The sequence below is a fragment of the Lacerta agilis genome, chromosome 9 (assembly GCF_009819535.1).
Source record: "Lacerta agilis isolate rLacAgi1 chromosome 9, rLacAgi1.pri, whole genome shotgun sequence".
Lineage (NCBI taxonomy): Eukaryota > Metazoa > Chordata > Lepidosauria > Squamata > Lacertidae > Lacerta > Lacerta agilis.
Window position 1 is genome coordinate 53210125 of NC_046320.1, and position 21320 is coordinate 53231444.

The 21320-nt window shown below is 43.7% G+C and overlaps 2 protein-coding genes across 2 annotated transcripts in view; both read left to right on the forward strand.

The window, feature by feature from the left end:
* The first annotated feature begins 10443 nt into the window (after positions 1-10443).
* LOC117053083 (radial spoke head protein 6 homolog A-like) lies at positions 10444-19771 on the forward strand. The gene is made up of 6 exons (XM_033160590.1): positions 10444-11156; positions 12785-13019; positions 13505-14263; positions 15624-15762; positions 17559-17676; positions 19413-19771. The coding sequence occupies exons 1-6, from the start codon at positions 10492-10494 to the stop codon at positions 19642-19644; spliced, it is 2148 nt and encodes a 715-aa protein (XP_033016481.1). The 5' UTR covers positions 10444-10491; the 3' UTR covers positions 19645-19771.
* A 1238-nt stretch (positions 19772-21009) lies between these two features.
* The window catches only part of CENPE (centromere protein E), a 33810-nt gene continuing 33499 nt past the window's right edge, over positions 21010-21320 (forward strand). The window contains exon 1 of the mRNA XM_033159567.1: positions 21010-21133. Within this exon, the coding sequence (XP_033015458.1) occupies positions 21078-21133 (56 nt within the window). The 5' untranslated portion in view covers positions 21010-21077. The remainder of the gene's footprint in view (positions 21134-21320) is intronic.

The window sequence follows — 21320 nt, forward strand, 5'->3', positions numbered from 1 at the left end:
TAAAGGGACCCCTGACCATTAGGTCCAGTCACAGACGACCCTGGGGTTGTGGCGCTCATCTCGCTTTACTGGCTGAGGGAGCCGGCGTACAGCTTCCGCGTCATGTGGCCAGCATGACTAGGCCGCTTCTGATGAAACCAGAGCAGCGCACAAAAACGCCGCTTACCTTCCCGCCAGAGTGGTACCTATTTATCTACTTGCACTTCGACGTGCTTTCGAACTGCTAGGTGGTCAGGAGCTGGGACCAAACAACGGGAGCTCACCCCATCACGGGGATTCGAACCGCCGACCTTCTGATCTGCAAGCCCTAGGCTCAGTGGTTTAACCCACAGCGCCACCCACATCCCTACATCATGTTGTGTACCTCAGCCTTAATTAAAGTGAACATACACTCTGAAGTTTTAGGAATTAGGTTATAAAAGTTCCTGTTGTAAGTTTATACCTATCTGAGATACCTTTTGTATGTATTTTATATTTTTGAGACTACTACATATTTGTACCATATCATTTCTGGTTATTTCAGTTAATTCCTTTGGGGTTAATCTAGGAATTTTGATGTGTCACATTTTAATACATTAGCTATGACCTTACATGGGATCCTATGCAGTGGGGTTTATTTAATGCATAAGATTGCAGTCTGCATAATATAATATCACTACCTGACCCGGCCGTGCCCTGCTGCGGCTGATTTTGTGTAATGGAAGGGGTTCTCTCGGCTCCCCGTCCTCGGCTCCTCCTGCATGTGAAGCAGCCGCGCCTCAGCCACCCTGTGTGGGAACGGGCAGAGCTCCGTAGGGGAGGTGGAGAGGGAAGCTCAGCCTGGACTCCGCAGGGGGAGGAGAAGGGGAAGCGGCTTCTGCCTCCGCCGCCCACTGGGCCTATCCTGCCCTGTCAGCCCGGCCCCCCACCGGCCCCAGCCCCTTCCCGCCCCTCCAGCCCAGTGACAGAGGTTTTTTTGTCCGTGCAGGTTCTGTGACGCTGCTGGGCAATCTGCCTTTCTATTGGATGGTGTTGGAGTCTTCAGTGCTTTTGCTGGTGACGTGTAATAGGGGTGCCATTTTTTTGCGTTTATTCTTTATTTTAGGTATGTCAGGTGTGGTTTTTTTGAAATTTAATTATCCCATGTTATTCCCTGATGGTCATGGAATGCTGTGTCCTAATTTGATGCTATTTGGTCCAGCGGTTACGGAGCAAGTTGGTAACACCCGCGCACGCAATGGGAACATTTTTATATACCGGGTATATAGATTTCAGACCATAGCAAGAACATAAAAATAAAGGATTCCAGCTCCTATCTTTCTCTTTTGTAAAGGGTTGATGAACGTAATTGACACCTAAGAAACTACTATGATTAACCTCATCCGGATGCATTGACTTCTGTAAATGAAAAGGCCACATTACCATGATGAGGCACAATCTAAACCTTGATTCTGCAACATACAGTATATAGACTTTACAAGAGACTGAAATGCAGCATTGGATAATGAAGTATATTGTCTTAACCCCCCCCCCCACCAGCAATTATGTTACACAAGGGAATCAAGTGTCTGCAGAGTGAGTGAGAGACAGACAGAACATTCTGTATCATTTATCCACCTCAGAAATGTTTATTGCAACAGGTAAAAGTTTTTTTCTGGTTTCTTTGTCATCTCAAGACAGCCATTTTACAGTACAGTTTTAACTGTACTGTAAAATGGCTGTCTTGGATGTTATGGACTACTAAGTGATGATAGAAGCAAGAGCAATGAAATGATTTTACAGCAGCTGAAATCCATGAAGTTCCAACTGCGTAGATTTACAAGTTGAGCAAATTCACCATACAGTGGACCCTCTAGTGACATACTGCTCTGGATACGTAACTTTTGGGTAGCGCTCTGCACACTACGCATGTGCGCAGAAGTGGCGCCTCTGCCTACGGACTTTTTGGGTTGCGGATGGACCCCCAGAATGAATTTAATTCATATCCAGAGGGTCCACTGTATTCACAAAATGGGGAAATTGCATTGACTGATCAGTTCTATTGCCCTGTCAGAGTATATGACAGCAGAAGTGGCCCACCAGATTTCCCCATTTGGCCCACGAGACCGTTTTGGCCATGCTACACACCCTTGCCCTCCAATTGAGGTGTGGGGCAGTAAAAGATGTGGCCTGCCAGTCACCTGATAATCAGCTTGCAAGCACCACCATGCTTGTTGCCACTTGCAAAGAGAAAGGACTTGGCAAGCACCCACAATCAGCCGATTGTCCAGGCATGCAAAGTCTCACCCACCTGTCAAAGTTGGTTTGGCAGTGGGGGGAGGCAAGGATCCACTTCCTCACTTCTGATATTATTATCATTATCAGTGCTTTTTTCTGGGAGGACACAAGGGGACGCATAGCCCTAAACATTTTGTGAATCTTTTGTACTTTTGTCCATTTACTGTACTTATTTTTCCCCATTTGAAATATAAAATGGTGATTTTTTTTTTAGTCAAAATGAGAGTACCCCTAAACATTTTTTTTTTAGAAAAAAGCACTGGTTATTATTGTTATTAAATTTGTTAGCTGCTTTGTTTTGCCAGGGGCAACCCAAAGTGACTTAAAAACAAACAGACAAACAGAAAATAAACCCCATATAAATAAATTAAAACCACGAGGAAAGAGAAATACATTACAGTGGTACCTCGCTAGACGAATGCCTCACTAGATGAAAAACTCACTAGATGAAAGGCATTCGCTAATGAAAGAAGAAGAAGAAGAGAAGAAGTGTTTGGATTTGATATCCCGCTTTTCACTACCCGAAGGAGTCTCAAAGCAGCTAACATTCTCCTTTCCCTTCCTTCCCCACAACAAACACTCTGTGAGGTGAGTAGGGCTGAGAGACTTCAGAGAAGTGTGACTAGCCCAAGGTCACCCAGCAGCTGCATGTGGAGGAGTGGAGACACGAACCCAGTTCCCCAGATTACGAGTCTATCGCTCTTAACCACTACACCACACTGACTCGCAAGACGAATTTCCCTTTGGCCGCGACTCACAAAACGAAAACCTTTTGCGGTTTTGTTTTGTTTTTTTCATAAAGTCGCGCTTCCTCCAACCGTGCTTCGCAAGACGAAATTTCCGCTATATGACAGCACTCACGGAATGAATTAATTTCGTCTTGCAAGGCACCACTGTAATAAGCATCCCACCCACATCTAAAAGGCCACAGACAGTTGAAGGCCAAAGGCCTGGTTATAGAGGAAAGTTTTTGCCTGGCACCTAAAGATGTATAATGCATGTGTCAAATGACCCTCCTGTGGGGAACATCCCACAAATGTGGAGACACTGCAAAAAAGGCCTTTTCTCATATTGCCTTACACTGCACTACTTATGGAGAAAGCACACAAAGAAGGGCATCATATAGGGAGAGGTCAGGGCTGGATTTAGGTTTGATGAGGCCCTAAGCTAATGAAGGTAATAGAGCCCTTTATATGTCCAGCTATCCTTTGTCAACAACAAATTGTCGCTGTTTTTTGAGTTGACTATATGTTATATGGTAATTTATGGACCTAATAGGTATCTAAAACCATTTGCCACTGTTGCTGTATCTAGGTTTTATTTTATTTGTTTTTTTATCTTATATTTTGGAAATGTACATCCAGTTATTTTTTTCCTTTACATTTTTTTGGGGGCCCAAGAGAGTGGGGCTCTAAGCTATAGCTTGTTTAGCTTATACATAAATCCAGCACTGGGAGAGGTGGTCCTTGAGGTATTGCAATCCTGAGGCGTTTAAGGCTTTATACCGGTAGTTTAAAACCAGCACTTTGAATTGGGCCCAGATACTGATTGGCAGCCAGGATTGGTGTTATATTCTCAAAGTGTCTTGTCCTGGTGAGCAACCTGGCTGCTGAATTTTGCAGCAGCTGAAGTTTCTGAACTGTCTGCAGAAGCAGCTCCACATATAACACGGTGCAGTAATCTAACCTAGATGTTACCAGAGCAAAGACAACGGATGTTAGGGGTCCAGAAAGGAGTACAGCTGGGCCACCAGCCCAAGCTGAGTGGGCCACCACACCACCTGAGCATCAAGCAACATCAATGGACCCAGAAGTACCCCCAAGCTAGTTACAGCATCTTACAGAGTAAAAAAAATAAAAATAAAATCTACAGTGCCCTGAAAAGTGCCAATTACACTGCTGAAACAGTATAGGCAACATCAATATGCTCTTGCCGTCAAGGAGCTTGAAGTGTGAAACAGATCATGGGGAAATGACAGAGGGTGAGAGGGAAAGGGGAAGGCTGCGAGGGACGACTGTGACTAAGTGCCATCGTAGATCCTTAAGGCTTGGTTACGTTGGAAATGAAGATTAAGAGACCACATCCAGTTTGTGAAAATCCTATTTGCAATTCTTCTGCAAAATATAATAACAGATGCATACCAAACATTAGAATCAGGGTTGATACATCAACCCTGATTCATCAATAACTTGACTACATGAGCCACAGGTTCCCTTCGGTCTGCTTTCCTCTTTGTATGCTTTGCAATAGCAGCCCATTGATCTAGAAGTAGGGGATCATTCAATTAATGCATTTTATTAGCATGGGCAATGCCTTAATTCCAGTAAACCAGAGCTCTAAGTGCCAACATATGGGAGATACAATCAACTCTGATGGGTTTTTTTTCCCCCTTTTCAACTTTAAAGCAGCTGCAGGAGACTCTGGTTTCAATCAGAACAGCAGCATTGTGGACAAGAATGCTCTGGTAAAGAAGGCCCAGCAGAGAATTTATTTCTTCAGACTTTTAAAGAAGAACAATCTGAGTGAGAGACTGCTGGTGTCCTTCTACCGAGGCTCCATAGAGAGCATTCCTACATACTGTATTTGTGCTTGGTTTTCCAGCTGCACAGCCAGGGAGAGGAAGGTACTCCAGAAGGTCATAACCACAGCCCGAAAAATTATTGGTCATCCTCTCCCACCTTTGGAAGAACTATACCGTTCCCGTTGCCTTAAAAAAGTAAACAATATTTTACAGGATCCATATCATCCGGGATATAGTCTTTTTGCACCACTGCCTTCGGGCAAGAGATATAGAACAATTAGATCAAGAACAAATAGACTGAAGAATAGTTTCTACCCAAGAGCTATAACCATCTTAAATGCTGTAACCAGATAATATGACCTTGGAGAGTTGTGATGGGTGTGTATGTATGTGCATGTGTGGCTGAAAATGTGCTTTTTTGCTTTTTTGTGCTGTTTTTTCTTTTGTTTTTATGGGATGGCATCCAATTTCGTTGCACTTGTACAACGTTGTAGTTGTACTTGTACAATGACAATAAAGAAATCTTATCTTATTTAATTCCTCCTCCTTTAAAGTAAAGCAAATCTTGAGCAATATGGAAACCCCCCTCTGTCAAAAAAAAATCAACAAAATCAACAAAAAACTTTTGAAATGATTATTGTTATTGAATGGCTGCACCAAACCCACACATCTACAGCATAGAGGTCTTATTCTGCATGCAATAACACAGATGTTGGCAGGACAATTATATGTAAGATCAAAGAAGCACAAATTCTGCAATCAGAATATATATATGCACATTTTCAATAAAGCATGCCTTTAATAATTTACATATTTCTTGGCCCCACTGCCGCATTAGTTTGTTGTGGCAACATTTGGAATGGAGTATAGTCAAGGCTTAGTTATGAACATCTGTTGCAGGCATCACAATTTACAATACCACAAATGTAAGAGGGGGCGGAGTTCTGCAATCAAAACCACAGCCATAATCATACAATCCAACCAAAGTGAAGTCCCGTTGATTTCAGTGGGAGAGAGTTCAGCATGAGTCTAATTCTTCCACTGAAGTTCATTGGACTTGAAAGTGCTTTAATTTTTGTCCGAATAGTATTTTGCAGAATTTGCTTCATGGGTAAAGTATTGATGCTGATATATGCAGGTCATATGCCAATCTATATCCAAAGCTGAATTTTACATGGCAATCAGGCTATTCTTGACCAGCATACTAATGGTTTCTTCAGCACCCTACGTTGATGGCAAGGCTTCCACTTCTTGTCATCAGCTGAGAGAGAGCCCTAAGAGCTCTACAAATGCGTTATTCTCTTCTGAGCAACAGCTGCGCTGCCTATCAGCCCCCTGCAGAACAGTAGCCTCCTCTTTGCTTCCCAACAGCATTTCCACATTGAGTGCCTTCGCTAACCTTTCTGCCTTCGGTCACAGCGGGGTGACCCTTTAACTTAGTCAACTGTATGCAGGAGGACAAAGTGGGTGATTTGAGTCTATGTCATAGCAGAATTCTGTCAAAATTAATGAGTGATGCATTAATACATCATTATAATTAGCTGCAATTCAGTGTTTAAGATCCTAATTGTGCTCCGAGTGTCTGGTCCTCTTTCTCTGGCAGATAAACTATTTCTCCAGAAATCATGCCTATCTGCTTCTGACTCAAATTAGCTTTGCTTTTCAATAGGAACCCGTTCAGATAGATAGCAAATAAGTCACGTGTTGCCAAGGTTGGCCTAGAAAATGTCAAAAAGAAAGGTCTTTATATTTACTGGTTGTTTAAAAAAAATGTTTGGAAGGCGTTCAAGCCGTACATGTTCTTCATCAAGGATTTTATATTCAGGGCAAATTCCCACATCTAGGTTTGGTGGCTTCATAAAATAAGATCAAGTTTTGTCTGCCCAGATAATAATTGGTGTAGGTCAGGGGTCAGCAACCTAAGGCCCATGGGCCACAATCAGCCCATAGGGGCCGTTTAACCAGCCCATGGACCCCCGCCGCCCACTTGGTCAGCTCCCGTGCGCCAAGCTGAACTGGCATGGAGCAGAGCGGGGACCGCCTTCCGCAACACTGGGCAGCTCCCCATTGGCTGCAGGAAGCTCCTGCAGCCAATGGGAAGCTGCGCACACCTCCTCCGCACCAGAAGGAGCGCCAGAAATAGCATTTGCGCATGCATGCATGCACACACTCCGGCCCACCGCGGCATCTGCGGGACCATGAACCGGCCCAAGCCACAAAAACTCAGGTCTCAGGTGTAGCTCTCAGGTCTTTTTAGGAAACATACTGCAAATAAATTATAGTGATTTGGGGGGGGGGTCTGATTTTTAATTCCATTGGGGCAGCACAGAACCTGTTTAAGGCAGGGAACAATTAACATTGGAATTTTACTCATCAAGATGCTAACATTTTTGTGCCGGTAATTAAAATGATTCAATGAAAATTGATCATTTAGCTTTCCCCTGACTGAGACTACAGAAACTTACTGACATATGCATGAAAGAGCCTTATCATGCCATCAGTGTTTCAAGTTTATTTATGATTCAGGCATTCGTCCTCACTGGATTAACAACTGCATGAAGGAAGAGGGTGGGGCTATATCCACTGGCTCCCCCCATACATTTGAGGCCTCACCCCTTTCCTCCATGCGTTGGAAAGCACATCTGTAGAGGAAGCCAAGCATCAAAATAACACACACACACACACACACACACACACACACACACACACTACCGCTTTTTAAAAAATTGCCTAGAAATATGGGTAGGTTGGGTGGGGAAAAGGAAATGATATCTCCTTTGGAATCTGGGGCCCAATATGACTAGACAGGAAAGTTAGTCCTGTTGGGGAAAATGTCCTTTCAGATTCTTCCACTGAGTGGTGATTTCACAAATAAGAGAATGAGTTCTCAGTGAAATAATGTTCACCTATAAATGAGCCCCAAAATACTTCTTCCCTCCCTCGCACCTCATATGAAACTCTCCCAAGAGAAAATATTATTTGTGCAGACCTACAAAATCAGAGATTGCCACCTCTAGTGTACAGCTGCCATCTGCTGGGCACATGCCTTGCTACATTCACTGGTTGTCTCTGGCTGCCCCTGTTTGTAGCAATCCGCCGTGTCTTTATTCCCTTTGGTTGTCCTCATGGGTAGACTGAGGTTGCTAAGAAATATATGAATTTATACATACCAACATTTATATCATAGGAACATAGGAAAGTGCTTTATACTGAATCAGACCATTAGACCATCTTGTTGTTGTTTAGTCATTTAGTCGTGTCCGACTCTTCGTGACCCCATGGACCAGAGCACACCAGGCACTCCTGTCTTCCGCTGCCTCCCACAGTTTGGTCAGACTCATGTTGGTAGCTTCGAGAACACTGTCCAACCATCTCGTCCTCTGTCGTCCCCTTCTCCTTGTGCCCTCCATCTTTCCCAACATCAGGGTCTTTTCCAAGGAGTCTTCTCTTCTCATGAGGTGGCCAAGTATTAGACAATTAGAACATCTAGCTTAGTATTATCTATGCTAAATCCTCACCTGCACTATACGTTTAAAGTAGTGTCATCCTACTTTGGCTTCTCCCAAAGAATCCTGGGAACTGTAGTCAGTTAAGGGTGATCAGAATTGTTAGGGAACCCTATATTCCTCTCACAAAGCTAAAACCCCCAGAGTTTCCTAGGGAAAGGGGTTGAATGTTAAACCATCATGACAATTGTAGCTTATGAGTAGTAGAGCATGACATGGGTTCGAGCCCCACGTTGGGCAAAAAGATTCCTGCATTGCAGGGGGTTAGACTCTTGTGGTCCCTTCCAACTCTACAATTAAATGATTCTATTATTCTTTTACATCTATTATTCTTTATTATTATTATTATTATTATTATTATTTTACATCTATTATTCTTTTACATCTTTTACAATTATTCTTTTACATCTGGCCACCCTTCTTCTGCACAGTGTCTAGCCCAATGGTGACACAAACATACATGCCAACCACATTCCTAAACATCACTTACCAAAGAATAAGCCCATTGAACACAATGGGAATGGTTTCTGGGGGGAAACACCAATAACCTTTTCAACACTGCAGAAGTCCATCAAAACCTCCCTTTTATAAGGGTGTTCTTGCTTGTGCTTTCATTCTCTTCTACACATAGAAGTTTTACAATCATACCTGATTGTAGGGTTCACATACATGCATGCCATCTTTCTCTTTTATATATTCTGCTATTTTTCTCCTCCTGCACTCATGGATGAGGCATGCTGGTTGCACCAGGTTATCTTAGTTGTAGGTAATTCTGTTAGGATTTAGGACAATTCCTTTTATCCACCATTGAGCCCATACAAGCTGCACGCTTTTTGTAATGAATCCAATTATCCAATCTAGTAGCTAATTAATTAACCTTCTTGTTAAACACGGGAGAGGATTTCCAATAGTGCCATTCCCAAGTACCAATTAAAAGCCTTTCAGACTCATAGGCAAATAATTGTGCCTCTGTTGGGGGTTTTCAGGCTCTTCCAAGAAAGTGTCTTAGCGCCTGAAGGAAATGCAATCAAATGATATTACTCAGCAGCTGCAGAGGATACAAAGGTCTTGCCCGCAGTTAGCATTTAGGACATTACACTTCCCCATTCATCAGATGAACAAGGTTGTGTGGCTAGCATAGAGTATTTTTGTTTACAAAGTGACTTCTATTTCTTTATGAGGAATGTAGAATTCATGTAGCATGAACTGACCTGGTCCTAAAAAGTGGTTTGTCTGACTGGGTTGCCCCATCCACTCTGGGCAGCTTCCAACAAAATGTAAAAATACAACTACGCATCGCAAATTAAAAACTTCCCAATCCAGGGCTGCTGATCAGAGATCCCACAAAGCTGTTTAATCTCAGATTCAGCCAGGAGTTCCATAGAATTGGGAACCACAAAACCGAATGCACAACTCCTGGTGGATAAAAATCTGAGTCATTTGGGACCATGGATAGCTCAGTTGGTTAAGAGCATAGTGCTGAAATGCCAAGGCTGTGGATTCCTGCATTGCAGGGCGGTTGGAGTAAATGATCCTGCGGAGTAAATTGCCATTTATACCGACCCCAGGGCAGTGTACAACATTAAAAACATAATCTATGTAGCACAATAAAAAAATAAATTCTTTTTTCTCTCTCTATATATGTCATAAACATATATACAGATGTGTGTATATATATATCTGTACACACACACAAATAACAACAACAAGAATAAGAAATATGCTTCTCTGTGTTTGTTTCTTTTTTTTTTTAATTGTGAATTCATGTATGAATGAATATGAACAGGAATTACTTTTAGGATCTCCCTCCCGCCCCCAAGCTCCAGAAGTACCCAGACGACGACCAACGAGCTTCATCTTTGAGTGGCAAAGCATTTGTCCACACATATCGCCTGATGAGCGCACAAGGAGGCGGGTCCTTTCCCCCTTCTTCCCTCAGAAACCCTCCTATCAGGATGAGCTTTCGGGTTGTTGTCCTCCTCTCCCCGTTCCCTCCCGCTCCCACTTCCAACTTCAGCAGCCGTTGGTTCTCCTTGTGGCTCCTCCCCTTCTGGGCGTCGCGGCCAATCCGCTCCCCCTAGCAACGGTGTCAGGTTTACCTTAGCAACGCCCGTACTGCTGCTACCGCTGCTGGTGGTGTGAGCCGTTGCTAACGAGAGACAGGGAAAGAGGCGAAGCTAAGGAAGGCAGTAGATCTCCCACTTCCCCATGGCAGATCCTCCAGGCGACCAGCCTCAGAATGGGGAGAACACCCAGCAGCAGGAGCCCCCCAGGCAGCCTAGCCAGCCAGACGCCAGGGGCCAGCAACCAGAGGCAGCCCCTCCAGTGGTTTTTGAACCTGACGGAGGCCAAGGCCCTGACCAGGACGGCTCCATTTCTGGTGAATTCCCGGATCAGCAACCCCGAAGCACCATGTATCAACCCCAGGAGCCAAGGCTGAGCGTCTACGATCAGCCAGACGGAAGAGGCGGCATGTACCAACCTCAACAGGCGAGGGGCGCCCTCTTTCAGGCGAGGGGCGCCATGCCTTTTCAGCAGCAACAGCCGCAGCTGCTGCAACCACCGAGCCTGGCCAGGGGAAGCTTCCCTCAGATTCAAGACCCAATGGGAGGCATGTATCAGGACCAAATGCAGCAGCAGCAGCCGGTCACAAGAGGCAGCTTCCACGTGCCGATGTCAAGAGGCAGCCAAATCATGCAGCAGGAGAGCTTAGCTCACGGCCCTTACCAAACTCACGAGCCTGGCATAGGCCTCTACCAGTTGGGGGCCACCTTGATGGAAGATCAGATCCCAGATCCAGGACCCAGAGCGTTGGCGATAAAGAATGCCAAAGCCTACCTGCTGAAGACGAGCCTCAAAACTGGCGTGAGCTTGTGAGTATGGGGTAGAAATGGAACCCAAGCGGGATAAAGGAAGAACCTCGTCAAGTGGGACTGGGCAAAAATGTGGGTAGCAAAGTAAAGGAGTCCGCCGAAATAGAATAACTGTGTCATAGGATGTGATCCTGGGGCTGGGGAAATGGCTGTAGCCCTCTGGGTGTTCTTGGGCTCTATCATTAGACCCAGGATAGTTCAGTCAGTAGAGCTTGAGACTCTTAATTCCAGGAACGTGGACTTGAGCCCCGCATTGGGCAAAATATTTCTGCATTGGGGGGGGGGGTTGGACTAGATGGTCCTTGTGGTCCCTTCCAACTCTACAATTCTGTGATTTGATGATGGGAATTGTAGTCCTAATAGCAGAATTGAATGTCTTGGAAGAGGGCATGGAAGCCTAAGCAGGTGCACTGCATTATTTTGTTGCAGGTCCCACTAATTTCTTGTTGGCCTTATGTGCCAAAGCACCCACCAATTATGTTTTAGCTTATGTGGAATGGGCATATGAACAGCAGAAAAATTTATATATGTAGACTTTCGTTGTATATAGTTGATTATAGGAAGGGACTCATCCTGCTGTAGATCAGATAGTAAGATGGGGAGCACATGCAATTTATAGGCTGCAATCCACTGCACATTTAAATAGGAGTAAGCCCCTTTGAAACACAGTGACACTTTCATGTAAACATACATAGGAATGCTCAGTAATTCAGCATAAAAAACCCAAAGGCATTGTTCCCTCTGTGTGCTTTAGGGCTGGAATAAGGGGGAGGTTCTCAGATGGCAAGACATTATGGCAGAGAGGATAACATTGTTCATAAATGTAACTGTTTCTTAATGGTGGACTGAGTGCCCTCACACTATAATATTAAAGCAATGGAGCACATAGCTTTTAAAGAGTTTTAGCAATACAGTGGTACCTTGGATTAAGAACTTAATTCGTTCTGGAGGTCCGTTCTTAACCTGAAACTGTTCTTAACCTGAAGTACCACTTCAGCTAATGGGGCCTCCCGCTGCCATTGTGCCACCATGCAATTTCTGTTCTCATCCTGAAGCAAAGTTCTTAACCCCGAGGTACTATTTCTGGGTTAGCGGAGTCTGTAACCTGAAGCATCTGTAACCCAAGATACCACTGTAATTGATAAATAATTGTTCATTTTAAATGTGATAAATTGATGTGAGGAACTTGTGCCAGTTGTCAGCCGTTGCATTGTGCTGCTGTCCAACTATGTCAAATAGTTGCCTGAGAGATAAGCACAACATTCCACACAGTTTTCTCTAGACTGAAGTAGAAAATTGCATTTTCCCAGCAACCAAATATAATACTGCAATTAGGATTTCCCTACAACAGAAATGCTGTCTCCAAAGAAAATACTTAGAGCATGGGTGGGTGACCTGTGGCTCTCCTGTGAACTACAACTCCCATCACCCCTGGCCATTGGACATAGTAGCTGAGGCTGTTGGGAGTTGGAGTCCAACAACTTTTGGAGAGCTGCAGTATCCTCACCACTGTCTTAGAGAATACATTGTGCTTTCACAAATATATGAAACCAATTCTATTCAGAATGCATTGCTGTAAGCCGATAATCCTCTGGGATGGCGTGGTATCTATTTTCCTAATTTTATAGGTATGACCATCTTGCTGACATGCTGGCCAAGATTCTGGATGAGCGGCCTGAAAACCCAGCTGACATAATTGAGAACATCAGTAAGGAAGTGAAGTGTGCTCGGTTCCAGAAGAAATTGGACACTCTCCGAGATGAATATGAGAAACATCCAACTTTTGAACTGGCTGAAATATATAAGGCATTGTTCCAGAAAGCTGGTGGAGAAGGAACAGACCAAGAAATGGAAGAGGAAATGGTAAGTCACTGCAACACATAAAAACTGAAAAACTCATTGACACTCTTCCCCATTCAGAATGCTACCAATAAACTGTTAAAAGATAGAACAGGCCAATTCCCCTTTCTTCAGTTTTCTTTCTCTCCCCCTCAGCTTTCTCTCAACATTCTGTAAGTCCTGGAAGCTCAAAGGTCCTTGTCAGAACCACTGGGCTCAGTCATTGTTGTAGAAAGAACATAAGGAATTTGTGTCTGGTTAAACTTAATTATTAAGCTCACCATAGCCTTAACATGCTTATTTTTTCAGGCCCATTAATTTGCATGCATACAAGCAAGGCTGCAATATTGTTCATACTTACTTGGGAGTAAATCCCATTGAACTCAGTAAACTTGCACAGGATTGGACTGCAAATAAATTTAGGGTCGCTGTGTATAGAAGTAAATAATTATTTACAATAAAAGCTGTTTATAATTATGCTTATCAAATTCTGGCACTTTCCCCCCTAGCCAGAAACTCCTCTACCCAACGTCATGGAGACAGCCTTCTATTTTGAACAGGCTGGAATTGGCTTGAGCTTAGAAGAATATTACCACATATTCCTGGCCCTCAAACAGCTGGTCAACACACATCCAATCCAGACTTGTCGCTTCTGGGGCAAAATCCTAGGCATTGAAGCAAACTATATTGTAGCTGAAATTGAGTTCCGTGAGGGAGAGGAGGAGGAAGAGGCAGAGGAGGAGGAATTGGGTGAGGAGGGGCAAAAAGAGGGGAGCGAAGGCAGAGATGAGGATGAAGATGAAGAAGAAGAAAAAGATGAGCCACCAAAGCCAAACTACAAGCCACCACCAGTAATACCAAAAGAAGATAATCGAACCGGGGCCAATAAATACACTTATTTTGTTTGCAATGAAGCAGGGAAACCCTGGGTGAGATTACCCCATGTGACACCTGCGCAGATAGTGAATGCCCGGAAGATCAAGAAATACTTCACTGGAAGACTAGATGCTCCCATTGTGAGTTACCCACCTTTCCCAGGCAATGAGTCCAATTACCTGCGAGCCCAGATTGCCCGCATTTCAGCAGCGACCCATATCAGCCCATTGGGCTTTTATCAATTTGGAGAAGAGGAAGGAGATGAAGAGGAAGAGGGAGGAGCTGGAAGGGACAGTTATGAAGAAAATCCTGACTTTGAACCTATTTCCGTGCCAGAGTTGATAGAATCCCTTGCCAACTGGGTCCACCATGTACAGAATATTCTAATGCAGGTATGCTTAGTGAGCCCTATGTGATGCTCTGTAAACTCTTTAAGTGCCTTTTTTATTAAGGGATATATCAATAAATAGTGATAAATACAACTTACAATCATACCAAGAATATATTTAGAAGAAACATTGTCTTCATTGCTTCTTGCTTGCCTAAACAATGCTGTACCACCCATCAGTTTCAACTGGATGGCCTTATATCCTCCCTTTTCCAACACCAATGCAGATGGGCTGCTTTGGTGAGTGTCCTGAGCAGCTGGAGCTACTCAGCCTGATGGTCTATATAGTCTCAGCAGTGCCTAGTCCTGATGAAAGTAACCTCCCAGAAACAACACCCTCTTAGAGGCCTCTGCTTTTACAAGGGATGGGTGGGTAGGGGGCTGATGTTAAAGAATATCAGTGCAGTCGTACCTTGGATCCCAAATGCCTTGCGACTCTAACGTTTTGGCTCCTGAACGCAACAAACCCAGAGTGAGTGTTAGTTTGCTAATGTTCATTGGAACCTGAACGCAGCTTCTGATTGCGTGCAGGAAGCTCCTGCAGCCAATCAGAAGCCCACCTTGGTTGTCGAATGTTTTTGGAAGTTGAACGGACTTCCAGAATGGATTCTGTTCGACAACCGACGTACAACTGTATCTTTCCCCATTCCCCATCTTCCACTGCTGCCAAGCCCTCTTTTAATGGTCAGGAACATCAGGCTGGGAAGCCAGATATCTATCTATCTAGCCCTTGGAACACTCTCCAGGCCACACCCCAAGTTCTTCCCTCACTGGAATGTCTCCTTGAACTCTGATGAGGCCTGTTGCTCATCTGGATGGAGAAAATAAATCAATGTGTGAATACACATAGAAATTAGCCTACTATACAAAGGTAACATCTACATTAATTGCTCTGCTCACTTGTTTCTGGCTCTGCCCATACACAATAGAATTTGGTCCTTGGGCTGAAAGGTTTCCCCACCTCTGCTCTAGATAGATAACACTGTCTTAGAGCATCCAGCTGCTTAGTCCTCCTTTTGGCCCATGGCATGTAGTGTCCTCCAGTTGAAACATTTCAACATTTCACATTGGGGCCTGTGCATGAAAGCCAGCAGAAACAGGAGCAAAGCCACCTGTGCCTTATGGGATTACAGTCAAAAGGCACAGCAGAGATGGAGGGTAACACAAAAAATGAACACTCACAAAGAGAAACAGAAAAAAATAAAGAGTGCTTTAAGAATCCCATCGAGTATAAATTCCCTGTGTTCCTTCCTTTTTGTAAGATGCCCATGGCTTCATATTATTAGCAAAGGAATATTGCCTGACTGGATGATAACTGAGTTCACATTAATCTTGCTTTGTAACCCATGGTATATTGGATGTAGGGACGCTGTACTTGGGTTAATCCCTATCAAAAATCAGAGGAAGAAGAAGAGGAGGATGAGGAAGAGGAGAGACCAGATGAACAAGAAGAATCACAAGAAGTAGGACCCCCACTTCTCACACCACTCTCTGAAGATGCAGGTACACCAGAGGCCAGACATGTTTGATGCTTTCCCCCCTTTCCTTTACAGATATTACAGACTTGGAGGCTTTGGCCAGTGCAGAAAGCAGGTGGTGGTTTGGGATTGTATATCATTAAGTGTATAGTATTTCTAAAATAAATCAACTCTTCATAGTGATTTTAAGTAGTATAGTTTGAAAAGGGGGAACTCATTTTTCCTCAATCAAACATGAAAGTAAGGCAACAACAGGGACTTCAGTTGGAATGTAGATTAATGCTAACATTTTTATCAGCCAAATAAAATCCCGTGTTGCGAAACAGAACACTCTAAACAACAACAAGCAACACATCGGCTAATAATATACTAACAAAATCTTTATAACATTATACTCTTTCAAAATTCATAAACAGAAGACATGTTATATGTGCATGGAGTCACAAATAATAGGTATCAAATAATTGTTCCATAAACAAAGAATGGTTAATCACTGAGATGGAGGCAAAACGCCTTTCCAAGGTCAATATCCTATAAATCTAAGATGGTAGGTGCTCTGAATGTAGCAGTAGGGCACTCCAAGCACAGCAGCAAACAGAACAGTTCTTCCAGGATAATGAACTGTTTCAATAATACTTCATCAGCTGGCAATGATATAAAATGAAATACATTACATTCAAATACAATACAGAGATTGAAATGGCAGGCCTGCATATAAACAACCAATAATAAATACATACCAAATTAATTGTACCTTAAAGGTACATCAATTAGCCATGGATCAGCAGTCACTTAAAAGTGTAGCAAGCTGATACTGTTGGCAGAACCTTAGTAGCATTATAAAGGCTATCCACAGGTACAATGAATCACATTAAATTTCCGTATAGGAGAGCATCGATCCTACATTAGGAATCAAGTTGTGGAGGCACCTCTAGTTGAGCATTTTGTAAAACATCATCATGCAGATACAGACCTACTTTACACGGTCCTATGGGTTAATCAGAGAAAAACTGGGATGAGGAGAGATCATGTTGAATTATTGCACCAACAAGAAACCAGACTGATTTAATTATTTAAATCCCTGCACCCGGGCAGTTTGAATACTGAATTAGATTTCATTTGTTTTGTTTAAGTTTTCTGATAAGATAGCTACTGTTTGTGTTCTCTTTGCTAGATGTTGCACATTACAGATGTCCTTCATTGCACCTGTGGATAGGTGATACTGATACTGTTGGCAGAAGCCTAGTAGCATTATAAAGGCTATCCACAGGTGCAATGAATCACATAAAATTTCAGGAAATGTAAAGATACAGTAAGTTTAGAACATTTTTATCAGGGCATCTTCAATAAATCATTGGCTTAATCGATCTCTCTTAGCATTGCTTGCCTCAGTGCATTCAGAGAACATGGGGGCATTCTCATTGAAATATCAGTGAAACTAAAAAGATTGAAAGCATTTTTCTCAGAGAGACAGCCATGCTCACATTGTTTTCCGTAGGTTGATATCAACATAAAGTTACAAATGGTGTGATGTACCGGTATGTAAGAGAAGTGTGCCTGTTCAGGGTTTGAGCCAGCTTGGAAGACTTAATATTGTATGCGCCTCACATTAGGCAACATTTTTGTTTATTCCCGTCCTTCCTGAAAACATCCCTCACTGTCCTGATGCTGCTTTTTCTTCAAAATCAAATTGGTGATTTAAGAACACCGTTTAAGAAATGTACGGTAGCATGTTTTTTCCTCAGGTAAAAGTTTTACACATGCAAAATGTCTTACTTAATTTTTCTCAAGTAACCAAGAATAAATTTGTTTCTTAAACAGACATTCAGCACATCCCACCATGGTCAGCAGAGACATCAACAAACTTAGTTCCTCAATATGCCCTTGCAGTTCTTCAGGCCAATTTATGGCCTGGGGCTCATGCCTTTGCTATTGGAAGGTAAGAAGCAGAGATCGCTTGGGTTGCTTGATAATCTTGTTTCTTTTTCTAATTGTGTAATCTTTCCAAAGCTGCTATTAGGTTTTCCAAGGAACTGATGCCAGTAGAGGCTTCTTTTGAAATGCTAATAGCAATTTTAGGGAAGGCATTTTTGGCAAGGCTGTGGAAGGGAGCGAAAGGGTTAAACGTTCACTTCTCGCCTTTCATTTGGCCTTAAGTTACTTTTTGTCATATCTGGAAGGAGAAGCAAGCAGTCAGTGTATCTGTCACCTGAACTGTAATGTGCAATTCTGTACAACTTCTTGTATCAATTAATTGGAGGAGCATATTGTTGTTCCAATCATTTTGGAAATGAGCCAAAGTGGAGACTGTGGTGTCTTTGTGATTTATACAACCTGAGCCTACAATGGAGGGGTTCACAGCACATCACCCCGGAGGTTCTTGCTTTTCCTGTAGCCACATCCTTGAATTCCAACAGAAATTAGGCCTGGTTCTTTCTGCCTTTCCAGCCTGCTGCTTTTGCATCAAGCTTCTAGCTCTCATAACTCAACTCTCCCCTCTGTTTGTCTTTCTAAAACGGGCCATTACCAGGCTGGCCTGGATCAAATCCATGCTGGATCCAGAAATTAGAAGGGGACGCATACAGCCCCTCCCAAAAAGACAACTAACAAGACTATGATGTTATGTGATCATGGTGTTAAAGGAGAAATCTGAGGGCTCCCTTGGACAAAAAACAAGGACACCAGCCAGGAGTGCCAGAGCAAAACAGCAGCCAGTAGGCTTCGTCTTTATTGAAGACTGTCGCGGCAGGGCCCCCACCTGCCACCAGGTGGAGCAAAATGAAAGCGCTTAACAAAAGAAGACCCCGACCTTTATTAGTTACTAATCCCCCAAGTAACACCCCCAAACTACATCATAGATACATCACGAATTGGGAGGGTCAAGGGAAGTAACCTGAGTGTCTTGACACCTATGTCATCCCTCCTTGAATCCCTCCCAGGCACACATATCTACAAAACAAGAGTGTTCCAAAGTTCCTGCCTTGGCCAGGTAGGGCTAATGATTGTCCTTTGTTCTAGAGCCTGGGCTAAATCCATTTTCAGGTGGTAGATCCTTTGTGAGGGAAATGACCCATAGTCTGGCAGTTTTGAGTGGGCACATCCTCTGGCAGGGCTCCGCTGTGTCCGGAAGGCCTAGGAGATTTATGGCTGCCCTTTGAGCACATCAGGCCTCCCCCCTTCGATAGTGCAGAACAACAGTGGAACGGTTTAGATCTGATATACAGTTAATTTTATATGAATTTTTAACAGAAACACTATAGGGAAAGAAATATTTTCACTAAAGTGTGTTTGTGTGTGTAAGTGTAAGTGTCGTGCTTGTGGAACTGGGTGGTTCGGGGAAATTCCTGTAACTATGGTATGAGGGTATGCATTTCCTTCATTTGCTGTGATTTTGGGGGAAGGTAATGCAATGTCACTTCACATATTTTACTTTACTAAGGTAGGAATCCTATACTGAGCTCAAGAGGGCTTTCTTTTGAGTAAGCATGCATAGGATCCAGCTGTTAACCTTTCAGATGGTAAGGCAGTACAGAAGAGGAAACCTTGCAGTTAAGCTTTTGGCAGTAGCCATATGTCATACATAAAATATAGATCCAGCCTCAAGCCTTGGAGAGAAAGGACAGTTGGATTTTTCCTTTCAAGTCAAACATTATGATATTTCACTTCATCCTTTAGGAAATTTGATAACATCTACATTGGCTGGGGTCACAAATACAGTGCAGAAAATTTCAGCCCTCAGTTGCCACCGCCTGTGCAAACTGAGTACCTTAGCGGGCCAGAAATTACAGAAACAACAGACCCAACTGTGGAAGAAGAGATGGCACTCAAGGCTGCACAAGAGGAAGCACTGGCAGCTGAAGAGATGGAAGAGATGGATGAGGAAGAGGATGAAGAGGATGATGATTAAACTCCAAAGACCAAGAATTGCTATAGTATTTTTTTCCTAAGCATGTATAAACTTTTCTACTAATGTATTAGAATATGCAAAGTATAATATATAGAAATAAATGGATAGCTGTTGGATTAATTTCAAACAAGTGTTTTGTCTTGTTGTTTTTGGGACTGGTGCTTTTATTGTAGTAGATGAAAAGCTTTACCTGTTAATAGAGTCACTTGGAGACCTTGGCAACAAGCAACTAATACATCTCATTAATATCCTAATTAATAATATTAGAACAAACAGAGTGCTGAATGATCACAGATAGACAAACTTTGTCCTAATCCTTCTCACACTGTATAACAGCACCGGTTTTTTTCTATGAGTCAAACCATAGGAGGGTATCATAATTACTCTTCATGAAGTCAGGCAAATACTTTTCTGGTAGCATTCAGGCCCAAACGAGAACATTTGGCGGGGTGGGGGTTGGGAATGGTAACTTGATCTCCCAACTTAAAAATCAACTTTAAAGCTGCTCTGAGGGCTCCTTTTTTTGTAGCAGTGCTAGGGATGGGGATGTTTAACATTTCCCCCATGCTTATTTCCGACCCGACCTGGGGTTTTCCTGCCATTTATTCTACAGGAGGAGGGTGACACCGCTACCCAATTACATTCGTTATACGTTCTTGAGTTCCCCGTTGTTTTTAGGCTGCTCTTATTTTATCTGTAAGCCGCCTTGAGTCCTTGCCAAGGGCGTAAAGCGATAAGAAATAATTTCCTACGGGCATCTAGCACTTTCAATCAGCTGGGTGAGGTGGGGGAGGCGCTCTAAATAAACAGGAAAATATGCCCCGCTCTGTCTCTCAATCCAAAAACGCTTTTGAGGAACTATTGGAACAAAATGGGTAAAGAAACAAGGTTTAGCAGCTTCATCCGCTGAACAACAGAAGCGCTTTAAATCAACGCGCTCGCAAGGCTGAGAATCCGATCCAGCCAATCAAGAAGCGGCTTTCTGCCTGGCCTGACCCCACCCAAGAGCGACAACGGAGCAGAGGGGAGGGGGGGAAACAACAAAGGAACTTTTTTAACCCTAGCACCACCGCGGCCGTTTTAAAACAAGGGAAAGGGGGAAGCCAAGGGAGAATTCCCCGCCGCCGCCGCCTCACTCATTTCCCGAGGGACAAGAAGGAAGCTCGAATCTGTCGAAACTCCCTCTGGTATACTTTATAAATAGGATCGAGCGCTCTTTGTCTCATCGCCTCCCCCACGCTCAGGCGCCTGAGATCGATTCGCCCACCCACCCCCTCCTCTTAGACATTACTGCGGTCCAACTTGTGGGCGGGGATTGAGCGCCTACGTCACCAACGGACCAATAGAAAAGGGCCCCGGGGGGAAATTCAAACTGTGGAAGTGAAATCGAGGGCCTGTGGCGGGTGAGGGCAGAGGCGGCTTCATTTGGAGAGATGGCTGAGGAAGGCGGCGTCACGGTCTGCGTGCGGGTGCGCCCGCTCATTGCGAGGTGAGTTTCTGGGTGTGGGGAAATGGGAGTGCAAATCAATTCCCCCATGTCTTGCTTCGCGTCTACTCCGAAGTAACGCCCCGGTGTTTCTGAGGGGTCTACTTCGAAGTAAGCACGCGTGGAGAGGTGCGCGGCCTTAACAGCCGGACCAAACGTGCATGCGAAGCTCTGAGAAGGAAGCCTGACT